The following is a 12588-nucleotide window of genomic DNA, read 5'->3' on the forward strand; positions in this document are numbered from 1 at the left end:
CAGACAAATTAATAGAACTTTAGGGGTAAATAAGTGCACTTACTTGGAAAAAATACGTGTCAAGGGGGTCGACGCCCAAAGGCATATCCATTGATGGTAAAGTTCGAACAAGAGCAGAGTGGTAAAGTTGAACACTGTTGCACCATAGGGACGGTACCTCAGGATTACCCGACCTCGAACAGAGGTTAAGACTAAAAATAAAACAAAGAACAGTTGAATGAGAATGGAGAAGATAGGGTAAGTGTACCATTTATTCGCCCACCTAAAAAACGTACCATTTATTGGCCCACCTGTACCATACGCCACATAAGTCTGAACTGGACGAACTTTTTCAAGATCCAATTTCATCAAAAGAAAGGGCTTAAAGACTGCTATCGAACCAGTTCTATTCAAAAATTGTAGTCATAAAAACAAAAATTAGAAAAATAAATGTGGGCAGGTGGGCCAATAAATGGTACGTTTTTTAGGTGGGCGAATAAATAGTACACTTAACTGTATGCAAACAGTGTTCCCTACATTGGTTTTAAAGTTAATGGAATTCTTTTCTTGATTAATATGAAAGGCTTCAAAGGTTTTTCTTTTCTTACCTGTAATCTTAAACGCCTTGAGGTGGGCCAATAAATGGTACGTTTTTTAGGTGGTCGAATAAATGGTACACTTACCTGTATGCAAACAGTGTTCCCTAAATCGGTTTTAAAGTTAATGGAATTCTTTTCTTGATTAATATGAAAGGCTTCAAAGGTTTTTCTTTTCTTACCTGTAATCTTAAACGCCTTGTACTCCGAAGTAGCTGTGATCTTAATGTCGCTTTCCTTCGGATAGACGATGCTACTCGTGTAGAGATCTCTCGCGATTTGGCCTACCAATGGGGAGGAGTGTTTCACGTCGTAAATAATAATGGAGTGATCTATATTGTTGGATTCCGACGTGCCGCTCCACTTAATAGTATCCCCGATGATCGCCTTGATATTCAGATCCGCAGTCGCCTGTCCGGAGTTGACGTTACTCTTGGTCGTGATCATGAACGCGTACTCTCGGCCGATGTGGAGGAGTGTTTCACGTCGTAAATAATAATGGAGTGATCAATATTGTTGGATTCCGAAGTACCACTCCACTTAATAGTATCACCGACGATCGCCTTGATATTCAGATCCGCAGTCGCCTGTCCGGAGTTGACGTTACTCTTGGTCGTGATCATGAACGCGTACTCTCGGCCGATGTGGGTAGGCAGGTCGGGGTTTTTACTGCGGGGCAGCTTTTCGTACACTTCTTTCAACTGGTCCGTATCAATGACGGTAAGTACCTCAATGATGCGGGTAGCCCCGTATTGGATTACCGGTTCGGGCAGAGTGGAGTTTTCGTCGCAGGTGGCGCCGGGTTTTTACTGCGGGGCAGCTTTTCGTACACTTCTTTCAACTGGTCCGTGTCAATGACGGTAAGTACCTCAATGATGCGGGTAGCCCCGTATTGGATTACCGGTTCGGGCAGAGTGGAGTTTTCGTCGCAGGTGGCGCTGGAGAGCAGGGCCAGAAGGGAGACGAGGATGATGGATTTCATTGCGCTAGTGTTCGGTTTTGTACTGGTTATCGGGTTAGCACTAGTTGTCGGCGATATGACCGGAGCAAACACTGACTTGAAAGTGAAGAGAGGATGTGATAAAGTTAGGTTTTTATAGCACGTGAAGCAAACACTAACTTGAAAGTGAAGAGAGGATGTGATAAAGTTAGGTTTTTATAGCACGGGATAACAATGAGTTTGTGGTGGGGGGGAAAGGAGCCTGTCGGAGCAAGCACTGACTTGAAAGTGAAGAGAGGATGTGATAAAGTTAGGTTTTTATAGCACGGGATAACAATGAGTTTGTGGTGGGGGGGAAAGGAGCCTGTAAGTGGAATAGACATTAGACATTCCCTCTATTCTTTACATAATATAGCGGTCTGTTAGAATACAATCTAGTTTGGAAATGACCTTCAAGAATTCTCTTTTTACATTCCAGTTCGAAATTATCACATTTCTTTTTGTTTGTTCCTTTTTACTTTCCTTATCCTATAGGAAGGAAAGTAATGTAATCGGGTCAAATTTTCGATGGTCAGTTTTTAGTGTCAAAACACGTTTTGAGGTCCCTAGAGCCTAAATCCAAAGTTTCAGCCATTGGTCCGTGTGTGTGTCTGTCTGTAAACAAAATATCTCGAGAAAGGTAAGATCTAGAGACTTGAAATTTGGTATGTATTTCACGAATGTGACAAGGATGCAACACAAAACGTGGTTGAAATGGTTGCTGCGCTTGTCGGTATTTGGACCGCTTTTGGACAGATTTCGACCGTTTTTTGGCGGTTTTCAGCTATAGCGACTAAACAGTTAGAGATACTGTAAATGTTACAACAGAACACCCAAATAAGCACCATTCAATAGGATAAGGAAAGTCGTGTGATGTTCACACCAGATTTTTATATCTATGTATCTAGATACCTACTTGTACTGTTTGTTGTATATATATCTAACTTACAAAGGTAATTTATAGGTATGTTCTTGGAATGCTTTATTTGTAGTGAACTTTTCAGACAAAGCTTTCGTCTGCCTTTTTCTCTTGGAGTGGCATTTACAACTTCCATGGCGGGTTTTGCCAATGAGGGGTAGATATGCCAACCCGGGCCAAATGAAGGCTTTTGGGATCCGATCATCACAACATTTGAGACCCAAAGTTTCTGAGAGAGAGAGAGAGAGAGAGAGAGAGGTTTGATAAAGTTACCTGTAGCTCGTGAGGTCTTATCTTCCCAAAATCGAAGAAAGAAGGATAATTAGACAAAACCAGCCTCGGAATGGAATCGAACCCGCAGCCTAGTGCTTACGAGGTAGGCGCGCTACCCTCGCTAACTAGGCTGGACTAATTATAAAAGTACCTACCAAAAAATGTATTGGAATTTTTTGAGAAAATTGAATGATAAAAAAAAATCCCCTTTCTGAAATCTCCTACTGAAGCATTTTGTAAAACCCGCCTTGAATATACCTAAATATTTTTTCTTGAAAAAAAAATATATATATATACAGGGTGGTTCGTGATTTGCGAACCACGCTTATATCTCAGAAACGGCTGGGAATTAAGGAATGAAATAAACGGCATCATGTAGATGAAATTTTGATGATTAAAATGGCATTTTTTAAATTTGCAATTTTTTTGCAAAGCGGCCCATTTTTGCCAAATATAGGTCACTTTTATGGGAACCCCCATTTTTTATTTAATTTTTGGAATCAGCATAAAATTTTAATTGAAAAAATGTATTCACTCGAAAAAATTTGCTCTACAAAAATTCTGTACACTGTGAGAAAGAAAAACAATTTCTTAATTATTTCTTTAGTTTTTGTATTATTCACTTAACTATTTCAACAACAATCAACAACAACAAACAAATTTATAAAAGCTGTTCAAAATGAGATCCATCTGTTTGTACACAGTAAGGCATTCTTCGCTCTAACTCAGGACGACAGAAGAGGAGAAAACTAGCCGTTGGGAGATTGCAACTTTACTGTTTAGGATAAAGTTCGACCCAGGTGGGAATCGAACCCGCGACCTAGCGCTTCCAATGCAGACACGCTACCAACAAAGATAACTAGGCTGGCAGAATTACGGTAAAGGAGACTACAAAAGTTGTGAAAAAGCTCTATGCTTTACTACAAATCTTATATTATAAAAACAAGATCCATTCACTCATTCACATTTCATATTCACACACTGATCGCTCTATCTCAAGAACCACAACACCTAGAAAGCTGAAATTTGGTAGGAATATTCCTTTTTTGGTCTAGGTGTGCAATAAGAAAGGATTTTGCGAAAATCATTTCTTTTTGCAATCTGTTTGTACCGAAAATAAACTGTTTTTGTTGAAGGCCATCAGTGATAAAAGTCTGGAGCCTGGAGTGAGCATCACACAAGGAAAAATCGATCAAGGAAAAATCTGACAAAAAAATTAAAGAATTTGAAATATAATTAGGTAGGTATGTATTTTCCAAAAAAAGTTACTGTCTATTTCGAATTTGTGTTGTGATCTTTCGTTTCACCCCAAGATTAGACTCATTACCTCATCAAGGAAACAGATCAAATTCTTTGTGGTAAAGCAGAGAGCTTTTTCACAACTTTGTATCAGAGCATGGTTAAACAGGAAGTAGACCAACTAAGTCTGGCTGGGGGACGTTAAACAGGGAGTATACCAGCCTGACGTTCCCTTGCTAAAGAAATAGCAAAGGTTGAGTGGGAAGGGCATCCACTCGTAAAATTTGTAGCCAAAACCAAATGTCAGCCCAAAGCAATCACCCTAGTTAGGGGTAATCGAGAGGCTGACGGAAAACGCCGACCCCGTCTGTACACGGGAAAAGGCGAAGAAGAAAAAGAAGAAGAAGAAGAATATTGTAGATATCAGATATCACAACTTTGTAGATATCAGAGCATTACCAAGTGCCTCCTTTGCAAACAATTCCCATAATTCAATAATCTTTTTGCACTGTTAATGCCACCACTGGTCGCTACTCGAATAAAGTAGCTACTCAATTGTCTTCACGAGGCTGAGTGCACCCCAAACTCCAAGCATAGGTAGAGCCGAAAAAACTTCGACCCCACCGGGAATCGAAATAGGGACCTCCGGCATGCAAGCCTAGTTTGAGTATAAAATCCGGCCTGGGTGGGAATCGAACCCGCGACCTAAAGTTTACAACTTTTTTTTTCTTTTTTTTAAATAGAGGTTTGATAGAGGGAACTGTAACTGCTATGGTTTTATCGTCCCGAAATCGAAGAGAGAAGGAAGACAGGATAGGAGAAAGCCAGCCGTTCCGAGAACGAACATTATCCCATCAGGATAAAATCCGTCCCGGGCGGGAATCGAACCCGCGGCCTAGCGCTTACAAGGCAGACGCACTACCAACTAAGCTAACTAGGCTGGCAGTTTACAACTTTACAAGGCAGACGCGCTACCATCCAAAACCAAGCTGACTAGGTACATAGTAAGAAGAAAGGTACCTAATTTGTATGAACGCCGTGAAACTATTTGAGTATGCAATGTGCTAAGCATAACGAATTAGTGGATGTGTCGGATTTCCTTTTCAATTTTTTTTTGGGATTTTGGTGATTTTGGCCGTACACGGAATGTAAAGATCTTCTTCTTTTATTTTTCGTGGGACCGCAAAATATTTCCTTAGAATGAAGGGGTGGGTTGTAGAATTAGCTTCTTCTCCTTCTTCTTTTTCTGTTGGGATTTTGGTGACTTTGGCCGTAGTAAAGTTTGGCCGTAGTTCGGAAAAAAAAGTTCTACTTTCACACCTCAACCTCTACCATATGATTTAGTTATCACAAAAGTGTTAAAGCGCCTAATTCGAAAAAAAAGTTCTACTTTTATTTTCTGTAAGACCGTAAAATACTTCCTGATGGGTAGGTACTTATTTATTCTGCCCAAACAGGACAGGACTGAACAGACCCTCCTTTATCCCAGTACAATGATCTGAAGCAGGTCTCGTATATTTGATGATAGAGAACGCCTCTGGATAGTGTTAAGTCTCGCTCAGTGCAGGTGAACAGACCCTCCGTTATCCCAGTACAATGATCTGAAGCAGGTCTCGTATATTTGATGATAGAGAACGCCTCTGGATAGTGTTAAGTCTCGCTCAGTGCAGGTTATACTCCAGTTACCAGTTAGACGCTCACGTGCACCACTGAGGTTGGTTTACTATTACCTTCACTAGCGATATGACTGGAACAACTGAATGCAATTCAAAAGTTGTGCTGATTTATATTGTAATTTTTTCATTACCATTGTTGTTTGCTTTTTTGATTAATTTACACCACAAGAGCACATTTTTCACCATTATTTATTTGACTTTTATTTACTTTGCATATACAGGGTGTCCCAGAATTTATGCTTGAATTGTTTTTCTCGGAGCCTGTTTGAAATTTCGAAAAACAAAAAAGCCCGTTTTGGCACTATTGCCATTCGCGAAACATTTCACGAAGTCCGCGAATCGGGTGCCAACTTTGGTTTTTTAAATGAGAACCCCCATTTTTTTTATTTATATTCGTTTTTTATATTAAATTTTAAGTATAATCGACTACTACTCGAATTTTTGCGGTTCGTGGTTTTCGCGGAATTCGGAAACCGCAAAAAAAAAAAAAAAAAAAAAAGCCTCAAAAGAAAAATTGGCTGGCAGAGGGAACTGTAAAATCGAAAGTATTATCGTTTCGAAATTGAAGAGAGAGGATAGGAGAAAGCCAGCCGTTCCGAGAACCACCCTTATATTATGTTCAGGATAAAGTTCGCTCCAAGCGAGAATCGAACCCCCAACCCCAACCGAGCGCTTACAAGGCAGACGTACTACCTTCCAAGCTAACAAGGTTTTCCGTAAAACTCTGATTAAATCAGATTACCAAATCAGATTAATAAATTTTATTGCCAAGCTGGGATCGAACCCACGACCTAGCGCTTACAAGGCAGACGTACTACCTTCCAAGCTAACAAGGTTTTACGTAAATAATAATAATAAGGTTTATTTATTTAGTTTCTCTGGTTAAAACTCTGATTTATTGCCAAGCGGGGATCGAACCCACGACCTAGCGTTTACAAAGGCTGACGTGCTATCCTCCAAGGTACATAAACAACTAGGCTGTTGTTGTTTTTTTTTTTTTTTTTTTTTCGCTTCTCCAGGCAGACGCGCTACCATCCAAAACCAAGCTGACTAGGTACATAGTAAGAAGAAAGGTACCTAATTTGTATGAACGCCGTGAAACTATTTGAGTATGCAATGTGCTAAGCATAACGAATTAGTGGATGTGTCGGATTTCCTTTTCAATTTTTTTTCCGTATCGAATATATAAATTTCAGTTTCACTGCCAGATGCCAGCTTTGCCTGTCTCGTGTGTCCTAGTTCGCAGGTTCGATTCCCTCCCTTGGTGAAACTGAGAGCCTGTTGTTGTTTTTGTTGTAGCGGCTTTAGCTTTTGCCGAATGGTGTTGGCAGAGCCTCTTCATAGTTATTGCAGCATTAACAGAGCATTACTACTTTATTACCTAGGTATTCAACTCGATACATCCTGTCTTTACTATTTGGTGCTTTCCCGGATCCAGAAATACATTCCTAGTACTTTTTTTCTAGTACCTCTAATAGAACTCCTAGGACGGCCAAACCGTCAGGTTGACCAGCAGCCTCTCCGAATGTGGAATATTTGTCCGAGTTCCAATGGACCAGATGGAGCTGTGAACAAATTGGAAAAAAATGTACTGAATTGTACCTATGTGTACTGAATAGTGCACCAAAATGGGACAAATTTGAAACCAAAAATGTACTCAATTGTGTACGAAATTGAACTGAAAATAAATCCATGCTTATCTCTCCAGCATAGGCTTTTCCATCAACAGTATGTTCAGAGCCCTTGTTACTAACACATCCCTGGTGACAGTGGAATTCTATTCTATTCTATTTTTTACTATTCTATTCTATTTTATTCAATTCTATTCTCTTCTTTACTATTCCATTCTATTCTATTCTATGCTTACCTCTCCAGCATAGGCTTTTCCATCAACAGTATGTTCAGAGCCCTTGTTACTAACACACCCCCAGTGGCAGTGGAATTCTATTCTATTCTTTACTATTTTATTCTATTCAATTCTATTCTCTTCTATTCTATTCTGTTCCATGCTTACCTCTCCAGCATAGGCTTTTCCATCGACAGTATGTTCAGAGCCCTTGTTACTAACACACCCCCAGTGACAGTGGAATTGTTCAAGCCGATATTTGTGATGCAGAGGTCCTCCAGTCAATTCTGAAAATAGAGAAAATTACTTCATTAAAGAAAAAAAAATCCTACCCTCCTTCTCTGTCCCTCCTACCCTCCTTCTCTGTCCCTAAAAATTCTACCCTCCTTCTCTGTCCCTAAAAATCCTACCCTCCTTCTTCAGTTCCCTCTGTCTTCTTTGACAGAGGGAACTGTAACTGCTATGGTCTTATCGTCCCGAAATCGAAGAGAGAAGGAAGACAGGATAGGAGAAAGCCAGCCGTCATTGGAGACTTTGAAAAGAAGAAGAAAAAAAGAGGTTGGATAGAGGAAACTTAGTTACAGTTTGAGGTCTGCAATTATGGACGGAGCTTTATCGTCCTGAAATTAGAAGAATGACAGGATAGGAGAAAGCCAACTGTTCCGAGAACGAACATTATCTGTTTAGGATAAAGTTCGTCCCGGGTGAGGCTCGAAAACGCGACCTAGCGGTTATTTCTGGCATTTTAGTTGGAGTTGGTTAATTCTGTTGGCACTCGCCAACAATACCTCGGGATGGACTTAGACTTCAGTAGAATAGTACTGAATACAGTACATTTGAAAAAACCCAGTACCTTTTGAAAAAATTCAGTACCTTTTGAAAGAATTCAGTACCTACCTTTTGAAAAAATTCAGTACCTTTTGAAAAAATTCAGTACCTTTTGAAAAAATTCAGTACCTTTTGAAAAACCACAGTACCTTTTGAAACAATTCAGTACATTTTTTAGTTTTTTTTTTTTTTTTTTTTCACCTTTTATCCACGAGTTTAAACTCCATACAGAGTGATTCAGTAAAGTAGCGCCATTTTTAAACCGGTAACACAGAGAACGGTGGAAGACAAAAACAGGGTGTCCCAGCGTAAAATTAACACAAATCCTACAGTCAGGCTGTCTCAGGGTAAAAATAACACAAAATTTCCCTCAATACAGGAAAATATCCCCTTATAGGTAAGGGAAATCTCCATTTTTACAGGAAAATGTCCTTTTTTAGGGGAAAATATCCCTTTCTACAGGAAAATCTAACTTTTCACAAGAAAATCTCCCTTTCTACAGGGGAATACCAATTTTCAGAAAATTTCCCTTTTTAAAAGAAAATTTCCCTCATATGTACAGAAAAATCTCCCTTAGTAGGTACAAGAAAATTTCCATTTTTAAAAGAAAAATTTTCCCTTAACAGAGGGAAATCTCCCAGGGCTACATTCTAATCCGTATCTCCAAACAGCGTGTCTCATAAAAGCCATGACAGTTCCGGTATAAATATATGAACAGAAATATCTCCCTTAGTAGGTACAAGGAAATTTCCATTTTTAAAAGAAAAATTTTCCGTTAACAGAGGGAAATCTCCTAGGGTTACATTCTAATCCGTATCTCCAAACAGCGTGTCTCATAAAAGCCATGACAGTTCCGGTATAAAGAAAATTTCCCTTACTAGAGGGAAATCTAACTTTTTAAGGAAAATAACCCTTTCTACAGGAAAATCCAACTTTTCACAAGAAAATTTTCCTCAATACAGGGCTACATGCTAATCCGTATCTCCAAACAGCGTGTCTCATAAAAGCCATTTATCAGTATCTCCATATAGAGTGTTTCAGAAAAGCCATGACAGTTCCGGTAACAGCGAATGGGGGGCGGGAAGACAAAACAGGGTGTATCACAATTTGGCCGGCCTCAGAATGATCCAGCTTCACGCAGGACGCGTTCTCCGAGGGGCAGAGGGGGCCGGTAGTTGTTGACCACCTTACCTCGCTCGTCGCACGGACTACAGGAACACCCTGTACCCTCCTCGATAGACTTCAGCGACCGAAACGCTTTCAACTGCGGAGGGGAAAGAGAAGAAAAAGAGGTTGTTAGATAATTATTATTTTAAATTTAGCAGTTGCATTTGGGTAAAATTACGAATAAAAGGTCGATTCCTACGTAAAAAGTTTTGAAAAATCCAAATCTGCGGTCAAAACTCCGAAAAAGTACACTTAAAAGGTCGAAAATTTCATTTTTATTTCCCGTTCTGATGAAAAAGTTCAAAAAGCTGTGACGTCAAAGTTTACGAAATGAGCAGAAACGCATGCGCCTTTTCAGGGAGATCTTGAAATTTTCGTTTCATTAGAGCTTAGAGCAACAAAGGGTAGTTTAAGTAGTCCTATTTGTGCAAGTGCATTTTCATATCTTTATTTTCGCTCTAATAAGTTTTTACACAAACGAATCGAAATGAGACATATACTATGACGTCATAGCGTACTGGAGCGTATGCGTGACATCAAAGTTCAAGATTTACCGGTATTTTCTAAATCGGTTTATCTCGGGATCTAGAAGTCATAGAAGAAAAAGAAAAAAAAATATGATTGTTGGTCCTAATTTTTTTCTACTCTTTGTCTTAGAAACCTCACCCAAGTAAGAGCAACTGCTCTTTATCATTTGTGGACACTCATCCTCATTTAAGGACACTCGTCCCCATATGTGGACACTCATCCCTATCTGAGGACACTCGCTCCCAATTGTGGACACTCTCCTCCTTTGTGGACACTTGGCACTCGGTCTCAAATGTGGACAGGGGGCCACTCGACCAAATTTCAAGACTCTAAGTTTTACCGTTCTCGAGATATTTTGCTTACAGACAAGTAACACTTGTCCTCGTATGTGGACAACTCACCTGTCGTTCACTCAGTCGCACCGACTTCTGGAACAGGATCCAAGTGCACGTACCTACGTAGCGTAGGTCGTTTTATTGTTTTCAACTGATTTTCTTTGACCCTTAATGATCTTTCGCACCAGCCAATATTTGACCCTCGTCCTAAAGTCTAAACAGATAAGGTTTCGTTCTCGGAACGGTTGGCTTTTTCCTATCCTATCCTCCTTCTCTCTTGGATTTCGGGACGATAACCTCCGTTGTTACAGTTTCCCCAATCAAACCTTGGAAAAAGCTGTTATAATATGAACCTACAATCCTTGGGGACGTTAAACAGAGAGTAGACTAGCGTCTGGCTGTCCGACTAAACCGGGAAAAGAACACCTAATCCTAACAACTGATTGTTTCAAAGGGTTCTCTCTGCTTGAAAAGAAGAAGCACAAGTCCTCACGATGGTTGACTGCGGTTCAGGACGAGCCAATTAAACATGGCTATAGACCATCACCCTGGTGTATGGCTGATAGAAGAGATGTTTTCTCTATTTTTCCATCACCTTTCAGCTATAGCGAAAGCCGCTACTACAACAACAACAACAACAACAGTGCTAGAAGAGAGAGTTAGGCGGCTTTCACACTGAGGTAATATGTCGCAAGATGCTACGTAGCATGCATCTTCAAAGACCAGACCATTATTTCAAATGAAACCTTCCTCACTGAGGATACATGTTGCTACTTGAACCCTGGAAACAAGTAACAGTGTTACTTCAACACCAACAGTCTGGAGTTTTGTTAGTTGCTACTTGTGATTGTTTGTGGGAAAAATTATTTTTTGAATCAATTTCTTGTGCTGTTTTTGTTAGTTGTTACTCCAATGTGAAAGTTCATGTTCCTTTGAACAAGATTCAGGACGTAAGCAGTAGCATCTTGCGACTTGCTACTTGCGACGTGTTACCTCAGTGCGAAACGCGCCTTAAATAGCTTATCGCCTTCCTTTGTTACAATCCTCCTTTGTAGTGTGTAGTTATTCAGTGACGTCAAACCGCTATCAAACTTTTACTTCGCCGACCTTTGCCAATAATTTGCACTGGCATAACTTTTATCTAAATCACGTGACTATAGATGTGCAAATATTTAACCTTATCCGTTCAGGATAAAATCCAGGCGGGGAGGGAATCAAACCCGTGACCTAGCGCTTACAAGGCAGACGCACTACCACAACCAAGATAACTAGGCTGGCTCACTGTATAATGGAGAAGTTGCAATTGGGAAAATATTTTTGATAAAAGGTCGGTTTCTACGTAGAAAGTTGTGAAAAATCCAAATCTGAGGTCAAAACTCCGAAAAAGTAACTTTAAAAGGTCGAAAATTCAATTTTTAATTGCCGTCCTAATGAAAAGTTCAAAGAGTCGTGACGTCAGATTTCACGTCAAAATCGGCAGAAACGCTTGCGCACAAACAAACGAAGCGGAAGTCATGAATTATGACGTCATCGCCTACGGGAGCGTATGCCGTGACGTCAAACTTCACGATTTACCGGTTTTTTTTTAGATCGTTTATCTCGGTATCTTGACAAGTCGTAGAAGGAAAAGAAAAATTCCGTTGGTCCTCATTTTTACTTTCCTTATCCTATAGGAAGGAAAGTACTGTAATTCGGGGTCAAATTTTCGATGGTCAAGTTTTTAGTGTCAAAACACGTTTTGAGGTCGCCTAGAGCCTAATATCACAAAGTTTCAGCTCATTGGTCGTGTGGTGTGTCTTGGTGTGTCTGTGTGTCTGTGTGTGTTGTGTGTCTGTCTGTCACTGTTCCGTCTGTAAACCAAAAATATCTCGAGAACGGTAAGAGCGTCAAGAGACTTGAATTTTGGTATTTGTAGCTGTCAAATGATGAACCAGGAGCGACACGAAACTTTGTTGGTAGTAAAGACCGGTGCCACGGGGTGCTAGCACGGCATTTTTACCCGGCTTTTGGCGTTTTCCGCGGTGGTGAATTTAACATATCTCGGAGAGACGGTATGAAGCTAAGAGAGCTTGAAATTTGCGCGTTATGTAGTTCACAAATGTGACGAAGGGTGCAACACACCAGCAAAACGTTTGGTTGGATGGTTGCTGCGGCTGTAGTCCACCCCAGCGCGACCGCTTTTGACAGACTTTCGACTGTTTTTTTGGCGGTTTTCAGCCTAAT

At 40.2% G+C, this 12588-nt stretch overlaps 1 protein-coding gene and 2 long non-coding RNA genes across 3 annotated transcripts in view; 1 reads left to right on the forward strand and 2 right to left on the reverse strand.

The window, feature by feature from the left end:
* LOC103520974 overlaps positions 1–1646 on the reverse strand; it is an 11900-nt gene extending 10254 nt beyond the window's left edge. The window contains exon 1 of the mRNA XM_008486075.3: positions 1378–1646. Within this exon, the coding sequence (XP_008484297.1) occupies positions 1378–1557 (180 nt within the window). The 5' untranslated portion in view covers positions 1558–1646. The remainder of the gene's footprint in view (positions 1–1377) is intronic.
* Positions 1647–8551: 6905 nt separating this feature from the next.
* LOC113472216 lies at positions 8552–9473 on the forward strand. Its single transcript, XR_003394632.1, has 2 exons — positions 8552–8911; positions 9072–9473. It is a non-coding gene; the product is annotated as an uncharacterized LOC113472216 (long non-coding RNA).
* LOC113472215 lies at positions 9408–10493 on the reverse strand. Its single transcript, XR_003394631.1, has 2 exons — positions 10432–10493; positions 9408–9599 (listed from the first exon to the last, which is right to left on the reverse strand). It is a non-coding gene; the product is annotated as an uncharacterized LOC113472215 (long non-coding RNA).
* Positions 10494–12588: the final 2095 nt, after the last annotated feature.

This window comes from Diaphorina citri, unplaced genomic scaffold (genome assembly GCF_000475195.1).
Source record: "Diaphorina citri unplaced genomic scaffold, Diaci psyllid genome assembly version 1.1 scaffold4339, whole genome shotgun sequence".
In the NCBI taxonomy this organism is placed as follows: Eukaryota; Metazoa; Arthropoda; class Insecta; order Hemiptera; family Psyllidae; genus Diaphorina; species Diaphorina citri.